This window comes from Aythya marila (assembly GCF_965140915.1).
Source record: "Aythya marila genome assembly, chromosome: 4".
Taxonomy (NCBI): domain Eukaryota; kingdom Metazoa; phylum Chordata; class Aves; order Anseriformes; family Anatidae; genus Aythya; species Aythya marila.
In genome coordinates, this window is record NC_139045.1 from 76,751,319 (window position 1) to 76,779,133 (window position 27,815).

Below are 27,815 nucleotides of genomic sequence, written 5' to 3' on the forward strand. Positions count from 1 at the left end.
CGCCTGGTGGCCCCGCTGTGGCAAAGGGACAGAGCCCAGAGGGGCGCTGCCAGCCCCAGCCAGGAGCAGGGACGAGCCCCTGCCCAGAAGGAGCTGCCCCGGCACCGCCACCAAGGCAGGGGCAGGGATGGGGGTGCTGCGGGGGGCTGGGATGGAGCAGGGGGCAGCAGCCTCGGGCAGGGGTGGCCGCAGCCCCCGTGCTGGGGGCACTGCGGTGCCAGGCGGGAGAGCACGGGGGGCGCGAGCTGCACCCACTGCTCCCGCTCACGTACTTTCTGGGGTTCCTAGAAAGCAAGGGGGAAGTTCAGGCTCCAGCGTGGCCGTGGGTGGGGGGGAGGCCCAGCCATCACCTTTCTGCTCAGCCTTCGAGGCGCTGCGGTGGAGGATGGAGCCTCCGTGCCCCTTCCCAGTAACAGCAGAACCCCCGCCTGTGGCAGCAGGGGGGCGAGCAGCACCCCCCCAGTGCTGGGGGCAGCTCGGGAGCGCAGCACCCCCTCCCCTCGGGGCCAGGATCCCCACCCTGCCCCCCGGCCTGAGCTCGCTGCTGCAGCACGGGGCAGGCTGCTGAAGGCAGCGATGCTGGGGGGGAGCCCCCGTGGCAGGGAGGGGACCCTGAGGGCAGGGGGAGAGGGCAGCAGCTCCCCCCAGCGCATCGCCCCCTCCGGGGAGCAGGGAACTGGGCTGTGATTCCAGCCCGCCGCCCGCCCCCGCCGCCAGCCACAGCTTCCCCTCTGCTTCTGCAGAAGAGAGCACACCCGCAGAGGGGAATACCCGGCACAAAGGCCAGGGCTGCCCCTTGACGGGACCAGGAGCAGCGGCGCAGTACCCAGAACTGGAGGCAAGTTGGCAGGAGGGGGATGCATCACACTCAGAAAGCCCCCGGGCTGGGGCCAGGAGGCTCGGCTGTGAGGGGTCAGTGCTGGTGGAAGGGGGTGAAGTGAGAGCCGTGGCCCTGGCGGAGGCAGGACCCCAGGGAAGCCCACCCTGCCCCCAGCCCCGTGTAGTGCAAACACCACGCAAAGCCAAGAGCAAAGGTCACAAAACTTTATACAGGAGAAATCCACAAGCGGCCCCGCAGCCCCTGAGGGTCTGCCCCCCGCCTGTGGGGAGGAAGAGGGGCAGGGCCAGCAGACCCAGGGGAGGCTCCCCACCCCTGTCCAGGTCCAGGACGGGGCCAGCGCTCCCCAAACCCGTGTGTTTTCCTGGGGACAAAGGCAGGGGCCAGTCCTGTGGCACGACCGTAGTGTGGAGTTGTCCTAGCAGCAGAGAGCCTGCACCTCCCCAGGATGGGGGCAGCCCTCATGGCAGCGCCGTCTCCTTGGGGCTCCCTGTCCCCTGCTGTCCCAGCCAAAACCAGGTGGGCTCTGGCTCCGGCTCACTGCAGCACGCAGACGTCCTGGTTCTCATCGTCCTCCCTGCCGGCCGCCTCCTCCAGGGGCTCAGGCACCTCTGGGACCTCCTCTGCAGCCACCACCTTCTCTCGCAGCTCCATGAGCAGGTCCCGGCTCTCGCTGGGCGGCAGGTTGCTCAGGTAGTACTGGGGTGCCAGCTCCACCAGCCTGCAGGGATGGAGAGTCAGGGGGGGCAGGCGGCCCTGGGGTGCGTGCAAGGGGCTGGTGGGGGCACTACAGCCCCAGGGACCTCACTGGGAGCAGCCTTGTGCCCCCCAAATGGGAACAGCCACCCCACGGGGACAGGAGGCGCAGGCATGGCCCCAGGGTGCTGCCAGAGCCCCGGAGCCAGCTGTGGACACAGCCCAGGCAGGACCCAGCCCTCCCCAGCCCCAAGGGTCCTCACATCTGGGGCTGGATCTCCGAGACCACGCGGAGGCAGTTGTCCTGCGAGATGGTGAACTCGTGGTAGAGGACCCAGGGGGGCAGGCGCCGGGGGGGCTGCCGCAGCAGGTAGCAGCAGGAGGGGGGCAGGTGGGCCACGTGCTTGTGCGTCAGCATCACGTAGTTGCCGGAGCCATCGATGTCCCGAGCTACCTGGGGAGCAAGGGGGGAGCGAGGGAGGGTGGGGGGGGCTGCCTGGCACTGCCCCGGCCCCAGCCAGGCGAGCCCCCCGCAGCCCCCCTCACCTTGAGGAAGTAGCCGGAGATGAGCGCGCGCTGGATGTTGAGCACGTTGGCGTCGGTGCCGAAGGCGGGGGGCGAGACGGGCAGCTCGATGCGCTGCATCACCTCCAGCAGCTCGGCCCGCACGATGCCCGCCAGGCGCAGCGCCTCCCCGCTCACCCCGTGCTTGCGGCACCAGCCCTCGTCCGCGTTGTCTGCGGGGAGAGCGGGACGGGGCTGCACGGGGAACCGGCCCCGGGCTGGGAGCGCCCTGCAGCCAGCCTGAGGCGCCCGGGGGCTGTCCTGAAGGCAGCTCCCGTGCCTGCCCCGAGGAGCAAGGGAGCCCTGAGGTGCGGGCAGGTGCTTCAGCACCTCCCGGCCCAGCACTTACGCTGCTGGAAGGCGTTGAAGACGTTGATGAGGGTGAAGTGGTCTCCGGCCGGGTGGAGCAGGGCCCGCCGGCGCGTGGTCACCGCCTCCTCCAGGCGCGTGGAAGGGGGCACAAAGCAGGGGGGGACTGGGGACGGCGCAGGGGGGAGGTCACCGCGTGCTGCCACCGCCACGCTCCCGGTGCCAGCTCCTGGGGGCTGCGCCGTGCCCCTGCCCCCCGCCCCGTGCCCCTGCGGGGTACCTGTGAGCATGGCAGCCAGGCTGACCATCTCCTCCACGCAGTCGAACTCGCAGGAGGCGATGAGCGCCTTGGCCAGCTGGGGGTCCAGGGGGAACTCCGACATGATGATCCCCACCTCCGACAGGTTCCCGTCGTCATCCAGCGCCGCCAGGTAGTCCAGGTCCTCCAGCGCCTGCATCAGTGACTCGGGGGCTGGGGCAGGACATCAGCCGGCTGCCGGCGCCAGCGTGGCCAGGCAGCCCTGCCACCCCCCCGCGCCCCCACAGACCCCCATGCCCTCTCCAGAGGGAGCCCGGGCCACGGCTGCGGCCACGTCCAGCCCCCAGCCCCTCCTGCACGGCCACCCCCAGCACACCCAGCCCTGGCGCTACCTGGCCGGTCGAGGAAGTCGCACTGCCCCATGTCGGCGATGTCCAGGCGCTTCAGCAGCAGCACGAGGCGGCTGAGGCTGGTCTCGCTGACGTGGGGCGCGGGGCTGGGGGGCAGGCGCTGCTCAAAGAAGGCCTCCGAGTAGAGGCGCAGGCAGGTACCTGCGGGACGGGGGCCGTGAGCAGGGGCAGGGCAGACGCCACCTCCTGCTGGGGGTGCACAGGGACCCCCCCACACGCACCCTGGGGGCTGCCGGCAGCTCGCTGCATGCGCGACTCCGCCTGGCTCCTGCTGATGGGCCGCAGCACCTGGGACTCTGCCCGGATCCGGGGGTTGTAGACCTGCAGGGTCACAGGAGGGAACCCGCAGATGAGCCCCTGCCCTCGCTGCGGCTCCCCCTGCCCCACTGGTGCGGGGACTGGGCCGTGCATGCAGCCGACCCCAAGCCCGGCCTCCCGCTTGCCGTGTTGCCGTCTCGCCCCGGTGCAGAGCCGGGCTCCCCGTCCCCGCCACACTCACGCTGCGCAGCTCCAGCCCCGTGTCGATGACAAAGCGCACGCTCCCCAGCGAGAAGGACGAGTCCCCGAGCCAGTGGGTGACCACCACCCGCCGCTCCCGGCCGCCCTCCTCCAGCGCCTCGTACACCTTCTGCGCTGCGCGCCCGACGCCGGGGTGCAGGGGCAGGACCAGCAGCGGGCCCAGCCCCGGGTTCAGCGCCATGGCTTCGGTCTGGATGGCCCCGCAGCACTCGGTGATCTCCTGCAGAGGACAGGGGCACGCGTGACGCTCCAGCAGCGCCCAGAGCAGCAGCACATCCCCAGCACAGCCCCGCGCCCACCTGGCCGCCCTGGGGGAAGCCCACAGGGACCCACCGCACCCACAGCCAAGGTGTCCCAGCCCAGGGCACACCCCACACCTCTCCTGGGGCTTCTCCATGCCCCCACCACCTCCCCGTTTCCCCTGCAGCAGCGGGGCAGAGCTGCCCTGAATGCCCAGGGTGCCCCAGCCCCACCTGCTCGCTGGCCAGGAAGAGCAGGACGTGGCCGGGCTCCTGCCGCCGGTGGATGTCCAGCACGGCCTGGCAGGCTGCGGCGACGCGGCCGCGGGCCGGAGGGTCCCTGTGGAGCACCTGCGGGGGCGGCCCCGGGCCCGGCACCCGCACCACGGGGGGGTCCCCGCAGAAGGCGCGCAGCTGCTCCTCCGCCGCCGGCGAGGTGACCACCACCACCTTCAGCTCCGGGCGCTGGCGCAGGACGTCCTTCAGCAGCCCCAGCAGCACGTCCGTGGGCACCGTGCGCTCCTGCGCCTCGTCCAGCACCACCACCCCGTACTGCCGCAGCAGCGGGTCCGACGTCATCTCCCGCAGCAGCATCTCGTCCGAGCAGTACCTGTGTGCGTGCCCCGGCCCCGTCAGGGCACGGCTGCAGGGCGCTGCCCCCATGGACCACCCCCCCGGGAGCACCTCACCCACCCAGCGGCAGCCCTGACCCGGGGGGAGGCGCTCCCCCTGCCCTGCTCCCCTAACGAGGCCAGCAGGGATTAAGAGATTACGCGGCGGCCGGGAGCTGAGCGGGATTAGAGCGCGGTGCGACGGCGCTGCCAGCACCGGGCAGCCCAGGGCCCCGGCCCCGCACCTCAGGATGGTCTCGGTGGTGCAGCAGTCCTCGTGGGGGACGCAGTAGCCGACCTCGTGGCCCAGGTTCAGGTCCATCTCGTCGGCCACGCGCAGCGAGAGGCTGAGGGCGGCCAGGCTGTGGGGCTGGGTGCAGGCCACCAGGCCGTGCGTGAACTGCAGGGAGAGGGCGTACTCCGCGCACCACTGCGGGACCTGCGAGGGGCGGCACCGGTCGGGGCCTGGCAGCACGGCCCCGGGCATGGTGGATGCCCCATCCCCACCCCAAGCAGTGCCCCCCAAGCCCTCCCCATGGCAGCGCTGATGCCCGAAGGACCCGGGGCGGTGCAGGGGCACCCACACCTCTCATGGGCGCTCCGTCCCCAGCACCTGCCTGCAGCAGCACAGCGAGCTCCTCGGCCCCATCGCCCCGTGCCCAGAGCTTCCTGACGGATCACGAAGCCCCACGGCCCTGGGGCTTGTGTTAAGGACGTGGCCAGCTGCCATCTCTATCTCACCATGCCAAAAAAACCTCAGCAGAGGTAACGTCTTACCAAACCCAGCCTTGGCTGCTCAGTCCCTCCCTCGGGGAGCTGTTCCTCCTCCAACTGCTCCCCGTCGCCTGTCTCAGCCCCAGTCCCACCACGGCCAGGGTTTGGGACCGAGGAGCCCGCGTCCACAGCCTAGTGCTGTACCTGTACCTGCGTTAGGGGAGCTGCCCCCCACCCCTCTCCTGCAGCCAGAGGCTTGCCATTCACCATCCCGTCTGCAGGCAGGTGCTGCCGTGGCCCAGGGGGCAGAGCCACCCTCAGCACCCCGCTCACAGCTCGGCAGGACCGCACACTGCCAGCCCCATGGGACACAGCCCCGTGAGCAGCAACAGGACCTGGCCTGAGCACCAGCCCTTCCCTCTTTGCGTGGGAGCATCGTGTTTGCAGGCTGTCACTGCACCAAGGTGCCAGGTCAGATGCTGCACGCGGATCAAGTCGTATCTCCTCTGCTCGAGGCACAGCGGCCTCAGGCTGAGGGCAGCACAGCCCCACACGAGCAGTGCTCAGGGTCCCCGTTCCCTAAATTGGGCTCCTGGCAGGCCGCCCTTTGGGCTAAATCCCGGGCTGCCTGCCGCCGCGCAGTCACGCCCCAGGGAAGTGGTTTGGCCAACAGCCCCGAGCCCTGCTGCCAACACCCTGATAAACCCAGGGACTGGGAGCTGCTGAGCTTCAGTCCAAACCGCGTCTGGCCCCGGGAGGCCCAGGGTTACCCCTGCAGCTCCCAGGCGATCCCGCCCTGGTCAAAGTCTGCGTGACGACGCCTCCAGGTGCCGTGCCCAAGGCTCTGGGCTGGGATGAGCTGTGCAGGTTTGTGGGCTGGGCCAGGAGCCCAGATCCCAGCACCTCGTGCCCACCATCACCCAGCCTGAGCGCCCCCAGCCCCAGGAAGGGCCCCGATGCTCTTTCTTGAGTGCAGCCGCTCCCAGCACACACGGCAGCACCTCCCCGGCTTGTACTGAGGCTTTGCCCAGCACCCATGTGCCTGCCCCCGTGCATCCCAGCACTGCCCTGCCAGGGGCACACTGAGGCCACAGAGCTCCCCGGTACCGTGGCCGAGGGCAGCGCGGGGAGCCAGCCCGCCCCGGGGCTGCGGCACATTCACCGTGTGCGTGGGACCTGTGGGGAGGTGGCTGCCCAGTGCAGGACGTGGCACGGCCGCTGCTCTGAGCGGGAGGGACGGCGCTGCGTGGGGAGGCCAGCACCGCAGCGGCCCTGGCCCCGGCCCGGCCTCCCGCTCACCTGGGTGCTCTTGCCGGTGCCCGGGGGCCCGGACACGAGCACGATGCCGCCGCCGCCCTCCAGGTGCTCCATGAAGCTGTACTTGGTGGTCCAGACGGGCAGCTCCCGGCGCTGCCGCAGCAGCTCGTAGTAGCGGGAGGAGAAGGGCAGCCCGTCGTACGGGTTCACCTCCAGGTCGCCGTCGCAGCCCAGGGCCGGGTCGTCCTCCTCCTCCTCGGCCTCCGGCACCGAGCCGGGGCCGCGCTGCCGCGGCGGGGAGCCCGGGGCCCCGCAGGCGGCCATGGCGGGGCCACCCCGGGGCTGCCGCCGCGAGGGGCGGGCGGGGAGGGGGCGGGGGGGCCCGGCCCGGTGCCGGCCCCGGCGGGACGCGAGGCGCCGGGCGGGAGGGCTCGGGGCAGGGCGCGGGGACCGGGGCCGGGAGGGACCGGCGGGGGCGGAGGGGCCTGGGCCTGGGCCTGGGCCGGGGGCAGGGGGCGGCCCCGGGCAGCGGGGGGGGAACGGGACGGGACGGGGTCAGCGGGACGGGGTCAGCGGGCAGCACCGGAGCAGGGCCGTGACTGCCGGGCCAGGCACTGACCGCACGGAGCCGAGCGCCCCGAACCGGCCCGGCTCAAGTTCCGGTTCCGGTTCCGGTCCCGGTTCCGGCCCCGCCGCCGCTCACCTGCCCGCGCCGCCGCCACCTTGGGCCCTGCCTCGGGCGGGCGTCAGGTGACCGCCCCCGTCACGTGGCCCCGCCGCCGCCGCCAATCAGCGCCGCGCGGCGCCCGCCCCGCCCCGCCCCCCGGCCGCCAGTGGCCGCGCGGCCCGTTGCTAGGCGCGGCCGTGCTGCGTGGCGGGGGGCGTGGCGGGGGCGTGGCCACCCCGAGAAGGCCCCGCCCCTCCGGCACCGGGAGCCCCGCCCCTCCGGCCCGGCCCGGGGGCTCCCCCCCCCCCGCGGCTCCCCCCGCCCGCCCCGTCCCGCCCCGTCCCGCTCCCCCCGTCCCGTCGGGTCCCGCTCCCCGGTGCCGCGGGGCCGTGCCGGGCGCTGCAGCAGCCCCGGGTGGCCCCGTGCCGGGCAGGGCTGTGCCGGGCCGGCAGGGGGAGCTGCCGCACCGGGAACGCCGCGGGAGCCCCGCGCGGACGCCGGGCACGGGGCTCGCGGCGGGGTCGGCCGGTCCCGGGCCGCTCAGTGCCGGGCACCCCGCCGGTACCGAGTACCCCGTCGGTACTGGGCAGCCCAGCAGTGCCGCTCACCCCGTCAGTGTCACGCACCCCGTCGGTACCGGGCAGCGCCGGGCAGCCCATCGGTACCGGCCACCCGCTCAGTGCCGGGCACCCCGTCGGTACCGGGCACCCCGCGGAGCTCAGGCCCTGCGCCCGCTCCGGGGCTGGCGGTGAGCGGCGGGGCCGTGCCCGGTGTGGCGGAGCAGCGGGGCTGGCGGCGGCACCGGGCTCCGCGGGCGGGCGGCGGGGCCGGCGGCTCCCAGCGGCCGGGGGGAGCCGCCCGCGGGCACGGCCCTGCCCCTGCCCCTGCCCCGGGGCCGCCTCCCCGTCCCCGTGGGCTCCCCGTGGGCTCCCCGTGGGCTCCCGGTGCCCCCGCCCCGGGCTGCCCGTCGCGCTCTGGGCCCCGCGGTGTCCGGGGCTGGGCACGGGGCAGACGCACCCAGGGGCGACCCCAGCGCAGGAGCCGGGCGCTGCTGGCGGAGACTCGGCTCACCGGGGCGCCTGCCCCGGGCCGGGAGCACGGCGGGGACGGGGCCCGGCCGGGGCTCCGTGAGCGGGGCAGGGCGGCGGAGCCCAGCTCCCCGAACCCAGGGGCAGCCGGGGTGCAGCGGGCAGGAGGAAGGAAGCGGTCGGTGCCGAGCCGCTGCTTCCCTCCCCGCCGGGTGCTGCGGGAGGGCAGGGGCTGGGCACGGCCCCGCGGAGCCCCCCCGGTGGTGCCCGTGCCACCGGCCTCGTGCCCTGGGGGACGGGGACAGCCCAGCCCCAGCTGGGAGCACCAAGGCCTCGTCCCGGCAGGTGCCATCAGTGCCAGAGGCTCCAGCCCCGCTGTCTCTGCTCTGGGCAATGCTCAGCTGGGGGGGCTCTGGGTGCTGCAGCACGGCCAGGGCAGGCAGCCCATCGCACCCCGGGCAGCCCCATCACATCCTGGGCAGCCCCATTGCACCCCAGGCAGCCCCAGTCCCCGACGGGCAGCGTGGGGGCAGCGGGGTCCGTGTCAGTGCCCCGTCGGGGTGCAGGGCCGTTGGCCGGGTCCCGCAGCACCCAGCTGGGCGTTGAGGAAGCGGAGGTTTGCACAAACCGATGAGGCGCACGTGACCCGGGGAGCGGGGCGGGAGGAACCGGCAGCTGCCCCACGCAGGGCCCCGGGTCCCCGCGGTGCGCTGCAGAGCCGGCCATGGCCCCGTGGCTGCCCACCAAGGAGGAGAAGTATGGCGTGGGTGAGTGGAGCCGCTGGGGCGCCGGGGGCTGCGGGCGAGCGGTGCCGTGCTGGGTGGAGCAGCGGCGAGGCACAGGGCACAAGGCAGGGGTCAGGTCCACGTGATGCCGTGATGCTGGTGTTGCGAGGCCACGGGATGCAGGAACAAGTGTGGGACAGGCGGGGGCTGCAGGGCCGGCGACGGGGTGGGCTGGGGGCTGAGCATGCCGGGAGGCTGAGCATCGCGGATGCTGGGTGGGGATGGGGAGCCGAGGGGCCAAGCATCAGGGCAGGGGTGTGGGGGCAGCACCTCTCCAGTCCCCAGCACAGGAACCATCCCTCCCCGCTGGGCTGGGGGTCTGGGCTCAGCCTGGCTGTTGGAGCTCAGGACCCTGCACCCAGGGCACCTGCAGCAGGCAGCCCAGAGCCAGCCCCGCTCTTTGCCCCAGGCCTGCTGGGGGCTCTGCTCCCACCCTCTGCGTGGGCTGCGGCAACGCCCCTGAGCCCTGCAGCAGCCCCTGAGCCAGCAGGCACTTCTCCTTGCGCCGCGCCGCCCCGCGCCTCTTCCCGTTTCTGGAGGGGCCGTTTCCCACGTCCCCTCCCTGCGCTGCGGGCAGCGACCCCGAGTGGGGGCTGAGCCCCACATGGGGCCTGGGGGGCTGCAGGGGGCTCTAGGGACCGGCCTGCGAGGAAGCCCGGTCTGGTGGGGGCTGGGGGCAGGAAGGAGCTGGGCCAGGAGTGAGCTGGGACCCGAGCTGGGGCTGGCAGAGGGCAGGATGGCAGGAGGGGTCCCCAGGCAGCTCAGGGCTCCTGGTGCAGCTCAGGGCTCCTGGTGCTGCAGGGAGCCCTGGGGCCAGCAGCCTGTGTGTGTCCATCCAGGGGGTCCTGGCTGAGCTGTGCGGGTCTGGGGGCACTGCACCCCCGAGGACGTGAGCTGCAGGATTGGGTTTAGGTGGCAAGGTTTTGTAGTGGCGGGTGGTGGGCAGGGTCCTGGAGGGAGCTGCTGGGGGCGTGCGTGCCTGCAGGGGACGGTCCCAGCAGCATGCAGCAGGTCCTGCAGCCAGGGCAGGGCTGCTTCTACCCAGAGCCGCCGCTGGCCGCAGCACCAGAAATAGCGGCAGGACTAACCGCAGCAGTCCCGGTGCAGCCTGCGCTGCGGCAGGAAGCGCCCTGCGTGCTGCGCTCCCAGCCCCTGTGCTCGCGGTGGGCGCGTGCCTCGGGCAGCGGGGCCCGGCCGTGCGGGGCTGCGGGCGGCTGGCAGCCTGCTGGGAGGACGCAGGGCTTGGGACCAGCACGCGCTGGGTCTGGGGGCTGAGGGGTCCTGCCCTGCCCAGTGCCGTGGCAGCTGCGTGCTGGCTCCGTGGGGTCCCCTCCTGCGGGCTGGGGCACCCCAAGGTGCTCTGCTCGCACCCAGCCCCTCACCCCCCTGGGATCTCAGGCTGCTCATGTGGGGCTGGGACCCTGCACCAGCACCCTGGGAGCTGAGCAGTGCCTGTTGGGGTGGCTCTGCCCCTTGGGGGAGACGGGGTGTGGGGCACCCTGTTCCCAGGGGGCTGTATTGGGCAGGGGGAGGCAGGCAAGGTCCCCTGACCACGGCTCCTGGCCCCTCTCTCCGCAGCCGTGTGGAACTTCCCAAGCACCAACGAGCATCACCTCCCGCTGCAGGTCGGGGAGACGGTGCACATCCTGCAGGCCTCTGAGGGTAAGGGGCCCCGGTGCCCCCCAGCTGTGCCAGGCTGGGGTACCCAGGTGCACCCAGCGCCAGCGCCTCGTGCCAGGGCCATCAGGCCCCAAGGCTGGCTGATGCTGTCACCTCCCCTTCCCTTGCAGGCTGGTACCGCGGGTACTCGCTCAGGAACAGGGCTGCCCGGGTAGGTGAGGGGCTGCCGTGGGGGACGGGGTGCAGGGGATGGCCCCGGCTGGGTGCCCGGCAGGGGCTGCACCAGGCACTGGGGGCATTGCCGGGCTGGGGACCCCCAGCAGGGTGCTCAGTCCCGAGGGAGTCCCCAGTCTTGGCCCCCCAGGACTGTACAGGGGGGCACTGCATCCTCACCCAGCCCCTGCACGTGGGTGCTGATGGCTGCTGCCCCCCCAGGGCATCTTCCCGGCCTCGCTGATCCACCTGAAGGGCGCGGTGGTGGAGCGCAGGGGGTAGGTACGGGGCGAGGGGGCCGCCTGCCCGCCCCACCAGCAGCGGGGTGCTGCAGGGCTCTGCGTCTTCCCCAGGGCGGAGGAGTGCGTGGTCCCCGCCGAGATGCCCATGGTGCAGGAGATCACCACCACGCTGCGGGAGTGGGCCACCATCTGGAAGCAGCTCTACGTGGTGAGGGATGGGGGGAGACGGGGCCGCGGGGGCGCGGGGACTCGGTGGGGGCGCGAGGGTGACCCTGACCCTGTGCGTGGCGGCCGCCCGCAGGCAGGGCAGACGGAGCGGTACCGGCAGGTGAAGCAGATGATGTACGAGCTGATGGAGCGGCGCTCGCAGCTGCTCTCGGGGACGCTGCCCAAGGACGAGCTGCTGCAGCTCAAGAAGGAGGTGACCAGCAAGATCGACTACGGCAACAAGTGAGAGCGGGGATGGGAGCGAGGCGCTGCATCAGCCACCACCGCAGGCACTGTCTGTGGTGCTGGGGGGTGCTGGATGCTCTGCCTCCTGCTGCAGCGTCGGTGCTGACCCGGCTTGCTGTCCCCGCGTCCCCCCTGGCGTGCTGCTGGCTGTGCATTGCACCTGGCCGACGGCTATTGCCAGTGAGCCCTGGGTGGGGCAGGAGCACGTCCCTGCTGCTGCTGTGCTCCCGTCCCCTCCCCGCCTGGCTGTTGCTGGCCACGGCCCGCTGGGATCATCCTGCCCCCACGCCGTGCTCGCAGCCCTTCGTGCGCCCAGCTCCCCGGGTGCTGGGTCCCATCTCACCCATCCCGGCCCCTGCAGGATCCTTGCGCTGGACCTGGTGGTGCGGGATGAGGATGAAAACATCCTGGACCCCGACAGGACCAGCGTCATCAGCCTCTTCCAGGCACACAAGAAGGCAGCACAGACCATCACGCAGCGCATCCAGGAGGAGACGGTGAGAGCCAGCGCCGGCCCCGCCGTGCCGAGAGCCTGCAGGGTCGCGCCGTGGGGCCGTGCCGTGGGGCTGAGCCACCTCCTGCCCCACAGTGCCCACAGCAGAGCGAGCTGGGCTGCAGCGCCCGCCTGGCGGCTTCGCCCTCCCACAACCTCTACCTCTGCGTGCGCAACTTCGTCTGCAACATCGGTGAGGAGGCGCAGCTCTTCATGGCACTGTACGACCCCGGCGAGCAGCGCATGATCAGGTGGGGCCCCGGGTGGCACGGCGCTTGGCAGCGGTCCCATCCCTCTGCTCCCCACAGCATCCCCTGGTTGCGCCCCCCGGAGCGGGGCAGCCCCTGCCCCTGTTTGCTCTGGGTCCTATTGCCGGGGGCTTCTGCCTGGAGCGGGACCCCCGAGGTGCAAGGACTGGCCACGGGCTCCTCACGTCTCACCGTCCCCTCGCAGTGAGAACTATGTGATCCGCTGGGCCAGCACGGGCGTCCCGCAGGACATCGAGCTGCTCAACAACCTCAAGGCCATCTTCACGGTGAGCGAGGGAACTCGCCTGTCCCCGCTGGGGCTGGGAGGCGGCGCTGCCTGCTCGCTGCCCCTCCGCAGGCGCTCAGCCCACGCGTCCTCCCCTCCCCACGGCCCTGCCAGCGTGCCCCTCAATGCAGCGTGTGGGGTGTGCTGGGGCACCGTGCACGGGAGGTGCCAACCCCACTGCAGCCCCTGTCCCCCACCCCCATCCCAGTCCCAGCTCTTCCCCTCAGCTGCTCCTTTCTCCTTTTTTTCCCGTCACGCCAGCCCCGTGGCTCCCGGTGCAGCCCCTGCCCTGGCACCAGGGCTCTGCACATCCCCCCATGGGCTGCCCCTCGCCCCCCGTGCCCGCCCTCACCGGGCTTGTCCTGGTTTCAGCCGCCTCTGGGGAGGCAGGCGAGGAGCAGCTCCTGCTGACGGGGCAGGTTTGCGCTGCGCAAGCAGAGCCGAGCTGACCCCCAGGACAGCCCAAGCCATCGATATGCAGATGAGCCAGGAAATCAATGCAAATGAGCAGCATCAGCACTTCCAGCCCCACCATCCAACTCCCCCAGCTCTTGGTCACCTCCGACCCCCGCTCACTGCCAGCACCAGCCGCGTGTCCCCGTGCCGTGTCCCTGTGCCTTGTCTCCATGCCGTGTCCCTGTGCTGTGTCCCTGTGCTGTGTCCCCACACCACGTCCTCCTGCCGCATCCTTGCAGGACCTGGCCTGGCTGGGGTGCCTGGAGCTGGGGTGCGGGGCTGCCCCCCTGGGCCCTGCCCCATGGCAGAGCTGCCCCCCCCCCAGTGAGCTGTGCCTGCCTCAGCCACGCTGCCACACCGTGGGTACCCCGTGGGGCCATCGGTCTCCACCAGCACGGCGTTGTCTGGGGGTGCACAGAAACCCCGGGCTCCCTGGGACAGCGGAGCTTTGTGCCCTCCTGCCAAGCCCCTCCGTGGGGCACAGCAGCGAGGGCCCTCCCCAGCCCCTGCAGGCAGAGCCCGTGGCAGCTCTGCACCCCCAGCTCGTCCTCCCGGCAGCAGAAGGTTCCCCGTGGTCTCCCAGTGCTGGTAGAGGAGCAGCCTCACACGGTGCTGCTGGCACCCCGCTCACACCCCTGTGCCCCCAGGACCTGGGCAGCAAAGACCTGAAGCGGGAGAGGCTTTTCTTGGTGTGCCAGATCATCCGGGTGGGACGCATGGACCTCCGCGAGACCCTCAGCCGCAAGCTCAGCACCGGCCTCCGTCGGCCCTTCGGCATTTCGGGTGAGCAGGGGCTCCCGGAGCAGACCCCACACCGGGCTCTCAGCCAGCTCCTGTGCTCGGACCCCGACCCTCGCTCACCTCTCTGCGTGGCCGTGCTCTGCCCATGCCCCCCGTGCTCGCCGCCTGCTTTGCCCCGTTCCAAGCCCGGTGGTGCCAGCGGGGACCCCAGGAGCAGGGGACCCCGGGAGCAGCCCTGGGCACCCCCTGTGGAGGGAGGAGCGCTGGAGCTCCCCGCACCCTCCTCTGCCTTGACAAATGTTCCTGCTCTGAGTATTGATCCTCATCGGATGAACTTGGTAGGAAATTATTGATTTTAATTGGCCAATTAGCGTGCACTAGGATCTCAGCCACAGAGCAATTACCAGGTGAATTATTAACATACCGGCAGCTAATTGCGCTCTGAGCTGAGCGTGTCCCTGGGGAGGGGGCCAGATGGATTGTCGTGGTGCCTGCGGTGCAGTGCCCTGTCCATCCTGCACCGAGCCCCGGTGCCCGTGGGGGATGGAGGAGTCCCGGGTATGGCTGCTCTTGGCTCGGAGGTACCTGGCGGGGAGCAGCCGGTTCGTGGCTGGAGGGGGCGCCGGGTGGGTGCTGTGCGCCCCGAGCCCCAGCTCTGCCCATGTGGCTGGAGCAGAGCAGGGCGAGGAGGAGAAAGGTGGGGGATGGCCCCCAGCTGCCTGGGATCCTGCGCCCAGCACAGGGCCCATCCCTGTGTGTGGGGCTGTGGTGCTGCTGGGGGTGCAGCAGAGACCCCCTGGGAGCTTTCCCATGGGTGAGCTGTGGCCGGGTGCTGGGTCCCAGCCCATGTCAGCGCTGTGCCCGTTCACCACGGAGCTGTGTGGGTGTAGTGTGGGTCCCTGCGCAGAGCCCCCTGTGGCTCAGCACCATGAGGTGGCAGAGGGTCCTGGTGGGACATGGGGGCCTCCCTGGGGAGCTCTGGCCAGGCACAGAAGGATCAGTGCGGGGGCGCAGGCAGGGTGCTGGCTGCAGGAAGGGACGAAGCCAGCCCCGCGTGTGCCTCCTGGAGGATTTGGCACCAGGGCCGTGTCCCTGGGGGTGCAGCCACCCCATGCTGCCGTGTCTGTGCCGTTGCAGTGATGGACATCACGGACATCAGCAAGGGGAAGTGTGAGAGCGACGAGGACAAGCAGCACTTCATCCCTGTGCACCTGTGAGTCCTGGGGCTGGGGCCGGGCAGGGAGGCAGAGCTCCGGTGGCTGGGCTGGCATGGGGACAGCGGCAGCAAGGGGCCTCAGGAGGTGCCAGGATCACAGAGCAAAGGATTTCTGTTAAATTTGGCTTTGCAAAGGGACTGTGGATCCTTGGGACTGGATGTCACCAGGTCTAGGAACCCAGTGAAGTTAGACAAAAGGGCATTTACATGGGCAAGGAGGTACTGAGAGAATCCTTCTGGAACCCTGCTGGGGCTCTGCAGGGTCAAGGGTGTTCAGGGTTGGGGACCTCGTCCCGTGTCAGCTGTGGATGCTGTCCTGCACCTTCCTCTAGGTGGGCTCGGTGTCGGGTGGGTGTGGGGGACCACGGGGGGGTCCAGCTTGTTCTCCTGTTCGTTGCTGCCAGCTGCGGGGCTCCCACGAGTCCTGGCTGGGAGCTCCTCTGAAGCTCTCCCTGCTCCGGTGTTTGGCAGGGCAGCTGCTGAGAACGATTTCCTTCACAACATGATCAGGAAAGCGGTGGAGGGAAAGGACATCAACCACAAAGGACAAGGTAGCAGCTCCCCCGTGCCCTCCACCCCCAAAAAAAACACAAATAAAACCCTACAGTGGCCACAGGTTGCGAGTGTGGTCCCAGGCGCAGCAGGAGCTTGGTGTGGGAACTGTCCTGACGGTCAGGACCAGAGCCTTGTGGGGCATTGGGGCGGTCGCCCACCCCCCAAACACCTTGGGGCCGAGCCCCGGGGCAGGGCAGCAGCTCCCGCAGGGGCAACGCGTGGCGGCCGGCTCTGCCCAGCGTGGCACGGCTCAGTCCTGCTGCTGGCCGTGGGGCTGACGCCCCTCGCCTCATCCCTGGCAGGGTTCTGGGTGTCCCTGAAGATGCTGTGGGGAGACCTGAGCCAGGTGCGGAAGGACCACCCGCACCTCGTGGACCGCAGCACGGTGGTGGCACGCAAGCTGGGCTACCCGGAGGTCATCATGCCAGGCAAGCGGGGAGGCAGCGCTGACCTCCCCTCCCCTCCCCTGCCCTTCCCTCTGTGCCAAGCCTGCCCGGTGCCACGCGCTGCTCACAGGGGGTGGGTGCAGCAGCCACCCCCAGCAGGGCATCCGGGGGCTTTCGGGGGGCTGCAGGCAGGACCCGGAGTGTGCACATCCCGGCCAGCCCAGGAGGGGAGGCGGCTCGTGTGGGAGAGCGTGGGGCGGGTGGGCTCATCCCCTGGTGGCTGCTTGGGGTCCCGGGGTGAGGCCGTGGGGCACCCTGGCTGCGGGGGGACCTGGCCCAATGACGGGGCTCTGCTCCTAGGGGACGTCAGGAACGACATCTACCTCACGCTGGTGCAGGGCGAGTTCGACAAGGGGAACAAGAAGACGCAGAAGAACGTGGAGGTGACGGTGTGCGTCTGCGACGAGTCGGGCAACGTGGTGCAGGTACGGCGAGCGCCAGGCCAGCCCCAGCCCTTGGGCAAGGGACCCCCCGTGCATCGCCCCGGCTCGGGCAGGGGCAGCAGCTCTGCGGCGTGAGGTGTCAGTGCTGGTGCTGGCACAGAGCGGCTCGAGACCTGCTGCTCCTGGAGTTGTCCTTTGGGATAAAGACTTGAAAAAGTCACGGGAAGGGACAGGCAGAAACCCGGCCGACCCTGCTCACGGGTTGCCCACAGCCCTCGTGTGCCCGGGCAGGGGAAGGAGCCGGGGGGCAGCTCAGACCCAGCTTCTCCCACCTCCGTGCTGCCTCACCTCTCTTCCCAGGGTGTTTGCTTTCATTTCTAACTCAGTCCTTATCTGGCCCGTGCTGAGCAGGTTTTTAATTACTGAGGCTCCTGCTGGGCTTTGCAGAGACACAGCCCCCCTCCCTCTGCCTCTGCCCGCGATAACGAATTTCCTGTGGGGCAATGGAATTCAAGCCTCGAGCATCACCAGAGGCTCGTGCATCCTTCCTGCCTCCGTTCAAAGGCTGTGGCCAGCCCTGGTTGATGCGGGTGGGGATGGGGAAGCCCTTGGCAGCCCCCACCACCTGCATGGGAAGCGATGCTCAGGACGGCCCCGTTCTGGCCAGGTTGTGTGGGGCTGCGGAGGGGAATGCTGGCACAGGCTCAGGGGCAGGGGCTGTTCTGGGTTAGCCGAGGATGTGAAGTTCCCGGGGCCTTTGGGGCGCTTTGATGTGCAAGTCAGGTGAGTCTTGCAAGAGCTGACCACAGATATCTTGTCCGCTGCTGTCCTCCCCACAGAACGTGATTTACCATGGGGCAGGGGACAAGCCGGCCAGCGAATATCGCTCCGTGGTCTACTACCAGCAGCGGCACCAGCGGTGGATGGAGACAGTGAAGGTCTGCCCCGGGGGGCTGTAGCAGGACCGCCCGCCACGGGGCCAGGTCCCACTGCCCCTGCTCCAGAGGGGTCCCAGAGGGGTCCCACTGGGGCTGGTTCCCGGGGGACAGGCGCTGTGGCAGCCTCTCTCAGATTGCCTCCCTCTCTCAGATTGCCGTTCCCATCGAAGACGTCCACAAGACCCACCTGAGATTCACCTTCAAGCACCGCTCCTCCAGTGACTGTGAGCATCTCTCTCCTTCACCCGTTCCTCCGCCCGTGTCCCCTGCCAAGGCTGCGGTGGCGGCGGGTGGCCTGGGGGCTGCAGCGAGGGGAGGACCTCAAGAGCGGTCCCGGTCCCGCTCCTGTGGGGACACCCCGGGTGTGCTGTGACACCTGGATTCTCACGCGGGAGGAGGCGAGCCGTCGTCCCTGCTTTGCTCGGTCCCAGCTGCCCGTGGCGAGGCAGCAGATCTCCGGGACATCGCTGCCAGGCAGCTCCCTGGGCTCGGGGCTTGGCACCTGCTCTGCCTCTTGTGGCTTTTGGCTGCGGGGAGGCCGTGGGCTGCAGCGTGCAGCCGGGAGCAGAGGTGCTGCCGGCAGCTGCTTGGCGGAGCTGAAAATCCCAGGCACCGGGATTTTCCTGTCTGCAGGGAGGGGCAGCAGGGACCTGCAGCTGGGTTGGATGCTCACAGGCCTGATCCTGCACCAGCCAAACCCCGCCTGCCCCAAGCCCAGCCGAGTCCTCACAGGGTCCCCGGCCTCCCCTCTCTCCCCCCCCGCTGCTGGTGTTCTCCCCCTCCCTTTTTTCCTTGCCTGGCTGCTGCAGCCGCTGCCCCCAGGCGCACGGAGACATCCCTGCTGCCCACAGAGACATCCCTGCTGCCATCCCTGCTGCCATCCCTGCTGCCATCCCTGCTGCCCACGGTGCTGCCCGCAGCTCCCATGCCCCGGCACCACCTCCCTGCAGCGCTCCAGTGGCAGGCATAGCTGGGGCTGCCTCTCCCTGCCCACCCCGCGGCTCCCCAGGCTGTCCCCACGCTGCCTTCACCTCCCCCGTGCTTCTGTCTCTCCCAGCTAAAGACAAAAGTGAGAAGATTTTCTCCATGGCCTTCGTGAAGCTGATGCGACCCGACGGCACCACCCTGCGCGATGGGGAGCACGACCTCCTCCTCTACAAGGTACTGGTGGAGCTGGACGCGCCGGCCCCGTCACCACCGCAGGTGCCCCGGCTGCAGGCACCGCTGGCTCCTGCCCGAGGTCTCCTGCAGGGTCCCCAGCCCCGTCCTCATCTCCTCTCTGTCCTCGGAGGCCCTGCCGCAGCTCTGCACACATCATCTCCAGCCCCCACTCTGCTCCTCTGCAATGACAAGTTTTGTTTAGGAAAAAGCAATTTAAATGTGTCAGGCACAGGAGGGAACAGCCTGGTGAAGATGTTTGCTGCGTTTTATCTGATTTCACCATGGTTTGTCTGCTTAAAACTGCCCAGGTTTGTTCTGAGGGAGCGTAGAGAGAATGTGAGGAGGAAAGCTCTCCGTTCATTAGGAAAAATGCGGTCAGCTTTGGTGCCAAAGTGCCCAAGAGCGGGTGCCCACCTGTGCTGCTGTGCCAGGAGCTGGGCTTGGTCGGGGCGTGGGGACCATGGAGCCATTTAGGGGAGCCTCCCTTTAGGGGAGCCCCAGCTCCTCCTGCCATTAACGGTGCCCAGGCAGTGGACACGGCACAGGCGCTGTGCCCGATGCCGGTGTTACTGCTGTGTTCCCGGCTGCCCCGGGTGCCTGTGCTGCCTGAGCAAGCCTCGTCCATCCATTCATCCATCCATCCGTCCGTCCGTCTGTCTGTCCGCCCTCTCAGCCTCCTGCCCCGAGCCTTGCACACCCTCTTGCCTGTGGTCATGGACGGGCTCCCTGCTGCCTGCCTGGTGCCCTCCCCGTGCTGCTGTTCCCATCTATCGCCTCCGCAATGCCCGGTGCCCCTCCCTGCAGTGAGCTGTGGCTGCAGAGACAGATCGGTGATATTTTCCCCAGAAGATGAATGCATCTGAAATCTGTTATCCCGCCCGTCCTCTGTGCTCGTTTTGGGCAAAACACCCGAATTCTTTAAATGCTGTTGTGGCCTTCCCTGGCTCTCCAGGGGACCGTCCTGCTCCACGTCCCACAGCAGAACGAGCTCTGGGTGCCTTCAGGCTTGCTGCTGTTGGCTGCAGCAGAGACCAAAGCCTCGCACGTCTCCTCTCTGGATGCATTTTCTACTTTTTAAAGAGTTGTTGCTGCCCTCGCTGAACCCATCGCATTCAGCAGTGTCCTCAGCCTCCGAGCGAGTTGGAGTTGGCATGCTCTGTTCTGCTTTGTCTTCTCCCTGGCTGATCCAGCAGAAGATTTCTGCTCTTCCCAGCAAACAAAGGAGCTTGACTCTGGGAGTCAGAAGCTATTTAATCTTTTATCTTTGTTTGCCAGAGGAGTGTGAATTCCATGCTTTTAGCTCTTCAGACCTCTTGATCTCACGCTGGTTGAGAAATGTCTGAAATTAAGTCAGTTTACCCTAGTAGGGCTTAGCTGCCCTCGGAAGGCATGGAGTGCCTCGCGTGAGTCAGCTGGAAATCGCGGTTACACCGGGGGAAGTTACACGCCGAGGGAAAAGCGAACAAACAAACGAACAATTTTGCGATCTTTGTCTGACCTCCAACAGAGAAGTTTACCAAGCAGGCTGCAGTCAGGGAAAAGACAAATGCCTCGTTCTCGAGACGCAGAAGCGCTGCGGTCCCCAGGAGCAGGGGGATGTGTGGGGCCGGGGGCTCTGCTCTCCTCCCAGCCCTGTGGCACCCCCGGCGCGGTGCCCTCAGGGGCTGCTGGTGGTGAGGTGGGGGCCCTGAGCAGGGAGCCGCTGTGGGCTTCGTGTCCGTCCTCGCAACAGTGCTTGGGCACTGGGGCTGACCTCTCCCCACGCGCTCCCACGCACCCATTTCACATCCCCTGCAGCTCCACCAGCCGGGGACCGGCCTTTTCCCCCATCTGTGCAGCATCAGCTGCAGATGGGACTCCGCAGAGCCCCGCAGGCAGCTTTGCTGGGTGCTTTGTAGAAGTTAAGGTCAGGGGAGCCCACAGCGTGGGCAGTGTCTCACCCAGGCTGGCCGTCAGGTTGCTGCGATGCCCCAGTGCCAGGAGCAGCTCCTGGCCCATTAGCAGGAGTCGCTGCTGTGCGTGGCTCTGCTGATTCCCTCGCACCACGGTGCAGAGCCAAGCTGGCGATGGCAGGGCGTGCAGACACCCCCCTCCCGAGGCGCTGCCCGGCCGCTCGGGGGGGACCTCGCCTGTGCGACGTGCTCTGCTTGCAGGGGGACAGCAGGAAGCTGGAGGACGCCAGCTCATACCTGGCGCTGCCCTCCACGAGGAACCTGCCCGAGCCCAAGCTCCTCTCGGGGTCCTCGTTCCGTGTGGGCGGAGGCGCGTCCGGCTTAACCGTGTCGGCCCGGGACAGCTTCCAAATCTCCACGCTCGTCTGCTCCACGAAGCTGACGCAGAACGGTGAGTCCTGGCTGCGGGGCGGCTGCATCGCGCTGCATCGCTGGGTGGTGGGGGGAGAACCTGCGCGCGGGCCTGCTGCCGGCAGCTGTGGCTGAAAAACACGTCCATGAGAAAGTTCTGCAGGAGTAACAGCACCGAGTGCCCCCGGTTATTACCCCGGGCATCTGAGCAAAGGCTGGCCAGTTTCCTGAGAGCTGTGCTGTGCCCAGCTGGTGGTGCCCGAGGCCGGCAGCGCGCGGGGATGGGGAGAGGCACCCGTCTGTGCCCCGTGCCCTGGCTGATGTCCCCGCGTGCCAGACCGTGTTTGTCCCTGCACGCTGACCACAGCAGGCTCAGTAACCCCGCTGGTCTCTGGCACAGTGCCCCTGTGGGGAGCTGGCCCAGGGAGGGGAGGCCGGCTGGGCTCTGCCTGCCTGAGCTGAGCCATTTGTCCTTGGGGCCAGGGAACAGGAGCAGGCCTGCTCTCCTTCCTAAAATATGGAATAAATACAGCTTGTGCACACCTCCCCGCAGGGGCTTGTTAGAAAGGGAGCTGCTGTTATCCCCTTTTTACGAGGGAGCCGGGTGCTGTGGCTGAGTGATTTACGGCCAGGACAAGAGCAGTGCGTGAGCAGCAGCCCTGGGGAGCCCAGCTGGAGCTCGGGGCCGGGGCGCTGCGCGGCCTCCCCAGCGTGGTGCTCGCTCCCATCACCAGTGGTGTCAGGGACCCTGTAGATAGCATGCGGAAAACGCGGGGAAAGCAGAAGTGTTGAGCACTGCATTACTGCTTAGACATGGCCAGTGCCTCTGGAGCAAAAGGCTGCCCCCAGGGCTGTGCAGGCTGACAGGGTTTTGGGGTCCCAGGGGTCTCAGGGCTGGGACCTGGGGGCAGGAGTGGGCAGCCAGGGGCCGAGGCTGCTGCTGGGGCCGGCGCTGCCCTCGGCAGCCACCACTCCCCCCCGTTTGCCATACTTGCTGCATGGCACCGCTGCCGCAGGACTCATGCTGCTGTGCTGGGGTGTTGCTCACCACCAGCTCTGTGTACGGCTGGGTTGATAGCTCAGGGCTGGAGCTCATAATGGTTCTCACCTCTCTCTCTCTCTCTCTCTTTTTTTTTTTTTTATTAAGGTTGTCTTTTGGCTTATCTGTCTCCTGAGCCCTCCTGAGCCCTCCTGAGTTAGCGGCAGATTAGTTTTCAAAGGCAGGGGAATGAGAACAAACAGTAACAGGCTGCAAGTATTTACACGCGCTCTCCACCTTGGCGGAGCCTAGCCTGCCAGCAGCTATAGGTAGTTAGCAGTTTCTTGGCCCGTGTAAACCCCTGCAGATGGTAATTAATCTGCTCATGGCCCTGAGGGAACCGAGCTGCTGCCTCCAATTTGGGAGCTGGAACGAGCTGCTGAGTGCTGCTGTCAAACGCTGTGCGACCTTCTCTGGGCCCTTCTGAAATCATGATGGGAATTGGGACTCGGTGTTTTTCAAAGCCCTGTCTTAAGTTGCATAGCTGGGGCTTTTAGCCCTGGAGGTCCTTTGCTCAGTTCATTGCAAGTCAGCCAAGAGCGTGCGTGCCATCCAAACGCAGATGCATCAGCATTTAGAGACAGGATTTTGCCTCGCACAAAATGTTTCGGGATGTGGCAAACAAAAAGGTGCAGGCAACCCTGAGTGAGCGCTGGCAATTACACAAACTCCATGCGTGCGTCGGAAGTGAACAGGAGAGCCCAGCTGATAACGCAAGGTTTCTGCTCTGCTGATAAAGCCGCACTGTCCAAGTGCCCTTACAACGCCCGCGTTGGAGGCGTGCAGCACGCGGGTGTCCGTGGCAGTGCGCTCCCTGGGGCTGGCGGCTCTGTGTGGCGGTGCCGGGTGCTCCAGCTCCGGGTGCATTGCCTGTGTCTCTGCAGGAAGCTCAGCAGCAGCCTGTCCCTCCCCGGGGGGACACAAACACGTGGAAATAACATTTTGATCTGGGTTGGGGTTAAAGCGCTGCACGGGAGCACTGGCAGCAGGCGGGTCCTGTCAGTGCTTGGTCCACGGGGAGGACACCGGAGGAATGCCGATGCTTTCCTCCCGAACTATAGTGCCTCCTCTGCAAGACCAGCAGCTTGTAATACTCAGCCCTGCTTTTTTTAAATTTTAATGATGCAGCAGGGGAAACCACGGCTCTGACAGGGGCTCTCAGTGCTCGGGGAACTGGCTTTGCAGTGCAGGAGGTGCAGGACGTGGTGACTCATTGCCGCTACACTAACAGGGCTTGGGACTTACGGTGCAGCGCATGTGGGGCTTGGGGCACTGGAGTTCAGCTCATTCTCTTCCTGCAGCACAAATGCAGCTTCTGTAGTAATCATCCTGGTTTTAGCTGAATTTATGGTACTGAACTTGGGAAGCTTTCGGTGCTGAGCAGCTGTTGTACGCAGGGTCATTGACCGGTGCCGTGCTCTGCAGGGGCAGGAGCTGCCCGGGGATGTGGATATCCCTCACGGGGTGCGGGGCCGTGCAGTGCTGTGGGCCCTGCAGGCGCAGGACTGGGCTGCATGAAACCGAACCAGTATGTTAAATGTCCACAAGCAGCCAGTGCAAAGGCTCGTGCGCAGACGTGCCCTCACCCTGCAGCAGATCATGGCTGCCTGCATGGCCCCCCCCTTGCACAGAGCTGGCAGTGGCACTGAGCTTCCCCTTTCACCGTGGGTTCTCCTCGCCTAGAAGCTGGCTGCTGTGTGCGGGCTGCAGGGCACTGCGGTGGGGGGGCACGGTGCCCCCTGGGGGTCCTGGCCCCACAATGGTCTGGCTACGGAGGTTACGGGGGGGCAGTGTGGCCACCTGTGAATGTCCCCCCGGTCCCTCCCCATGGGGCTGGCGGGCTCGGGGTCGCAGGGAGGCTGCTCAGCCCCTGCCGTGTCGCTCGGGTGTGTGGGCAGCGGTGAGGCTGCGGGCACCGTAACGCGGAGCCTGGGGGTGAGCGAAGGCCGAGCTGACCCACGCCTTGTCCCCACACAGTCAACCTGCTGGGGCTGCTGAAGTGGCGGTCAAAGCCCAGCCTCCTGGCAGGGAACCTGCAGAAGCTGATGAATGTGGACGGAGGAGAAGTCATCAAGGTAGGAGAGGGGCTGCTGCTGCCTGTGCGTCCCCCGGCCCTTCCCTGCTTGCATCTCCCCTGCCAAGACCCCGGGTGTTTTCTGGCTTCTTGCTCCCCCAGGGGAATGGGGGGTGCAGCAGCTGCTGGGGGTTGGCGGTGTCTGTGCTGGGGGCTTCCTGGCATGGTGGGTGGCTGGAGGTGCCGGGCTCCCAGTCAGGACGGGTCAGGCTGAGGAACTGTGTCCTGGAAAAGGGCCGGATGCCTCCAATGGAGAGCAGCTGTGAAGGGATCGCAGGCGGCTCTGTGCCTGATGGGTGCCGCCTCTGTCAGGGCTGGGGTGATGCTGGGAGCGAGTGCTCGAGCCCTCACAGTCTTCTCCTCTCCCCAGTTCCTCCAGGACACTTTGGACGCCTTGTTCTCCATCATGATGGAGAATGCAGACACGGATGTCTATGACACGCTTGTCTTTGATGCCCTGGTAGGCAGAATCCTGTTTCCCTGCTGAGCTTTGAGCTTTGGCTGCCCCGTGCCAAGCCATGCGACCTCTCCCCAGGTTTTCATCGTGGGGCTTGTGGCCGACAGGAAGTTTCACCACTTCAACGCCGTCCTGGAGGCTTACATCCGCCAGCACTTCAGTGCCACGCTCGCCTACAAGTACGGCGGGTGCCAGGAGGGATGGAGACAGGGAGGGGGTGTGAGCCGGGAGGGGGCTCAGCCCAGGTCCGTGTGGCAGGGAAGCCGCTGAGCCCTCCCGGTGCCCCTGTCCTGTAGGAAGCTGATCTCGGTGCTGACGCAGTACGTGGAGCAGGCGAGCCGTGGAGAGCCCTGTGAGCCGCTCATGCGCACCTTCAAGGCCTTGGAGTACATCTTCAAGTTCATTGTCCGCTCCAGGCACCTCTTTGCCCAGTGAGTACTGTACAACGCTGGCTGCTGGGAATGGGTCTGGAGGGAGTGGGGAGGGGTCCCACGGGGTCTGTGCACTGTGGGAGCAATGTTGGTGCTGACCGGCACTGGGGACGTGGTGCTGGTGCCTCCTGGTGCTGGTGTGGGTGCTGGGTGTGATGTGACACCCGTGGGTGGCACCCTGGCTCTGTGTGTGCTGGGGAGGTGCTGCCACATCGGCCAGTTCCTGGCCAGGCTCTCTGCACTGCTGCATTTCCTCCTGCTGAGGTTTCCATCTATTTTCTGCCACATTCGGTGCTTGATTCGGCTGCTGCTGGAGCGGCTGCGGTCGAGCACTGGAGCCAGCAGCGCCGTCCATGTCCGGGGCGGGAGTGCCTCCACGCGGGGCCGCGGGGTGATGTGCTCTCACATGAACCACGCTGTGCCTGGAAGCAGCCGCGTCTCGCCGGGCTCGCCCAGCACTAAGGCAGCCAGGCAGCGGGTTGGTGACAGCACGAAGCGTGCCTGTAGCTGGGTCTCTGTCGGGTTCACCGCTGCGGGACCACATCGCGCTTCCCCTCTGCTGCCTCAGTGTCAGAGTGAGGTGTGGGTGAGAGCAGCTCCGTGTCTGGGGCCGGCCGGCAGGGACCCCGCTCCCCCGCTGGTGCTGGCAGCTCTCCTCTGCCCCTGCAGCACTCAGCGTGCCCCGGCTCCCACTGCTGCATGCGTCGGCTTCAGGAAACAGCGAGCTCTTCTTGTGTGCTGTTAATCATAGCGCCAAATAAAGTAAGGCCAGAAGGGACATGCAGAGGTTGTGCAGTAAACTGCTGCCCCAGGGCAGGATTGGCTCTGCCTAAGCCACTCCTGACAGATGGCTTTTGTCAATGCACTCTTAAAAGCCTGCCGTGCTGCAGACAGCAGGGCTCCCCAGGCAGCCCCTGCCCTGTGCAGCCAGCACTGCACTGGGACTGGCAGCCCTGGCACCCATCCTCATCCTCCTCGCCTGCTGGAGCTGCCCGGGGCCTTCTTGGCCACACTGGGTCTGGTGTGGCCGTGCCCCTGGTCCTGCCTGTGTGCCCCAGCACTGGTGGCTGGGGGTGCTCGGTCACCTCCTGACTCCTGCAGCTCTCTGCAGGGACTGCACAGGCACACGGGTAACGAAGTAGACAAGTTGAGCATCACAGGGTCGATACGAAGCACCCTCTCCCTCTGCAGTTGCTGGTGCATACAGCTCCTCAGGCCTCTTCACAAGCTGCTCAGTCACACTTCAGCCTGTCACTGTGCTTTTACATCATTTAAACTGCAGCCTGTGTATTCACAGTGCTGGGGGTGTCCCTCATGCTGCAGCAAAACCAAGCATGCCGGCAGCCTGCCTGAGGACCTGGAGGACACCTCCAGCCGCCCTGCCCCAGCAGCTTGTCCCCTCTGCAAAGGCACGGCTCAGCGTGGGTGGCATAAGGGGCCACGTGCCCCTTGGTGCTGCTGAGGATAAGTCAAAGTCCTCCCACATGGGGACCTCTGGGGTCATCTAGGACCTGGTGTCCTTTGTCCCTAGGTTCCCATTCTCACCCACATGGAGCGTGGTGGGACAAATAAAACTCCCCAGCAGACACTTGTGAAAATACAAGTAGGCAGAGTTATCAGGAAAAGCAGGTTACGTTCCTGTTTCATTCCCAGTACAAGGCACCGAAAGCTGGGGCCGCCCCGGCAACTGCTGGAGGTGATTGCCCCCGCGCAGGGCAGCCGGGCTGTGCTGGAGCCTCACTTGCCTGGCACCAAGCACACAGCCCCTGGCCGTGCCACAGGGATGTGTGCCGGCTCTTGCCCGTTTCCCAGAGAGCCAAAAGGAGTGGTGGCAAGCACAGCGGGTCTGCTTGGGTCACCCGAGGCCCCGAGCAACACGCAGGGACAGGTGGGTGTGCAGGCAGCTGCCGTGTCTCACAGCAGCCAGGAGCTGAGTTGGGTCCTGGCACCAAGATAGGCTCGCAGACCCCGTTTTTGCTTTGTCCTCACTGCCTCCCTTTGCTGTCTGCAAAGCCTTCGCTGTGCGGGCGTGTGGCAGCACGCTGTGCCTGCCCGTGTGCGTTGCTGCCGGCCTCTGGCTTCACCGCTGCTGCCCGCCCGCGGTCCCTGGGTCACGCTCGTGGCCCCGCTGCTCGAGGGCCCTGGGGGCTCCCGCATCCAACTGAGGCACCCATTGCTTCGCTGTAAGTGGAGGTAGAGGGCACATTCCCCAGCTTATAAGGCTTCTGGCGAAGAAAATTAATTATATGGAGCATTTGCAAACAGCCGTATGAATTAGTTAGCATTAAAATAAAGACATCCCTGAAGACATTTAGTTTTTATTCATCTTTCCTTTATCTTACTGATCTTAACAGTGGAATAACACAGACTCTTCAGATCTTCCAAATACTTTAAATGGTACTAAATTTTGTACACAGTCTATAATTTAAAGAAATTAGATTGTAATTATAATAAGTTACTGCAGTATGCTGTATCCATTTCATTATGTATGCCACAGACAGAATCGGGTGAGCGGCTCCAGCGCCTCCGATGAGAAACTGAAGCCACCTCCTGCTGCTGCCGGGCTCACTCAGCAGCTCTGTGGCCACGGCATGGGGAAGGGGCTTCCCTCAGCCGAGCCCCTCTGCCCCGTGCTGGGGATGGGCACGGCTGAGCCGCGCTCCCTGCCAGCCCCTCTGAGCACGGGAGACATCTCCCGTCCCCTCCCTGCAGGAGCTCCGCAGGGTTTGGACATTGCACTTGGTCTCTGCTTCCTCCCTGCTAACTCCTCCCGGCTTTTTGACTGCTGCTGGGCACAAGCGAAGTTCTCTGGAAGCTGCAGATCCCAGGCTGGGCCGGTGCCCGAGGGACCTGCTCCTGCCTGGCGCTGGCTGATCCTTGCCCGTGTCCCCTCATGCCCGCCGGCTGCGCGCATCCTGACCCCACTGCACCAGCGCTGCCCTTCCTGGGCACCATGCTGGCTCCTCCCAAGTAAACCACGTTTGTCACGCAGTTTGTTTCGAATGCACACTTGTTTCATCGCTGCCTATGCTAATTTGCTTAGCGTGCTGGTGGCCAGGTAATTTTCCAGCCCAGCTTAATTGCCAGTGCTCGGAAGGCCTCCCGTGGTGTGCCGTGAGCTCGGGTGTGCCTCAGGGTCCAGTGCACCAGGCTGAAGGGCTGGG

The 27,815-nt window shown here is 67.2% G+C and overlaps 2 protein-coding genes across 2 annotated transcripts in view; one reads left to right on the plus strand and one right to left on the minus strand.

The window, feature by feature from the left end:
- Positions 1-1,030: 1,030 nt before the first annotated feature.
- Positions 1,031-7,143, minus strand: DQX1 (DEAQ-box RNA dependent ATPase 1). The gene is made up of 11 exons (XM_082758594.1): positions 6,459-7,143; positions 4,691-4,884; positions 4,069-4,444; positions 3,576-3,815; positions 3,298-3,397; positions 3,059-3,217; positions 2,688-2,879; positions 2,448-2,573; positions 2,081-2,271; positions 1,798-1,988; positions 1,031-1,559 (listed from the first exon to the last, which is right to left on the minus strand). The coding sequence occupies exons 1-11, from the start codon at positions 6,738-6,740 to the stop codon at positions 1,376-1,378; spliced, it is 2,235 nt and encodes a 744-aa protein (XP_082614720.1). The 5' UTR covers positions 6,741-7,143; the 3' UTR covers positions 1,031-1,375.
- Positions 7,144-8,787: 1,644 nt separating this feature from the next.
- The window catches only part of LOC309877900 (dedicator of cytokinesis protein 2-like), a 66,520-nt gene continuing 47,492 nt past the window's right edge, over positions 8,788-27,815 (plus strand). Inside the window, exons 1-22 of the mRNA XM_082759764.1 lie at positions 8,788-8,878; positions 10,475-10,558; positions 10,687-10,727; positions 10,952-11,007; positions 11,083-11,179; positions 11,273-11,421; positions 11,786-11,921; positions 12,014-12,168; positions 12,371-12,452; positions 13,555-13,690; positions 14,786-14,861; positions 15,336-15,415; positions 15,722-15,847; positions 16,166-16,290; positions 17,088-17,186; positions 17,338-17,410; positions 18,244-18,347; positions 20,501-20,690; positions 23,667-23,764; positions 24,134-24,223; positions 24,299-24,399; positions 24,517-24,651. Coding sequence (XP_082615890.1) covers positions 8,836-8,878; positions 10,475-10,558; positions 10,687-10,727; positions 10,952-11,007; positions 11,083-11,179; positions 11,273-11,421; positions 11,786-11,921; positions 12,014-12,168; positions 12,371-12,452; positions 13,555-13,690; positions 14,786-14,861; positions 15,336-15,415; positions 15,722-15,847; positions 16,166-16,290; positions 17,088-17,186; positions 17,338-17,410; positions 18,244-18,347; positions 20,501-20,690; positions 23,667-23,764; positions 24,134-24,223; positions 24,299-24,399; positions 24,517-24,651 — 2,276 coding nt within the window. The 5' untranslated portion in view covers positions 8,788-8,835. The remainder of the gene's footprint in view (positions 8,879-10,474; positions 10,559-10,686; positions 10,728-10,951; positions 11,008-11,082; positions 11,180-11,272; positions 11,422-11,785; positions 11,922-12,013; positions 12,169-12,370; positions 12,453-13,554; positions 13,691-14,785; positions 14,862-15,335; positions 15,416-15,721; positions 15,848-16,165; positions 16,291-17,087; positions 17,187-17,337; positions 17,411-18,243; positions 18,348-20,500; positions 20,691-23,666; positions 23,765-24,133; positions 24,224-24,298; positions 24,400-24,516; positions 24,652-27,815) is intronic.

What these genes read in the sequence shown, in the direction of transcription:
- DQX1 (XM_082758594.1), bottom strand. Translation starts at nt 6,740, where the DNA reads ATGGCCGCCTGCGGGGCCCCGGGCTCCCCGCCGCGGCAGCGCGGCCCC. An exon ending in CGGGGCTGGAGCTGCGCAGC is followed by an intron (nt 3,398 to 3,575) that starts GTGAGTGTGGCG and finishes GTGACCCTGCAG; the next exon opens with GTCTACAACCCCCGGATCCG. An exon ending in CTTCAACGCCTTCCAGCAGC is followed by an intron (nt 2,272 to 2,447) that starts GTAAGTGCTGGG and finishes CTCTCCCCGCAG; the next exon opens with ACAACGCGGACGAGGGCTGG.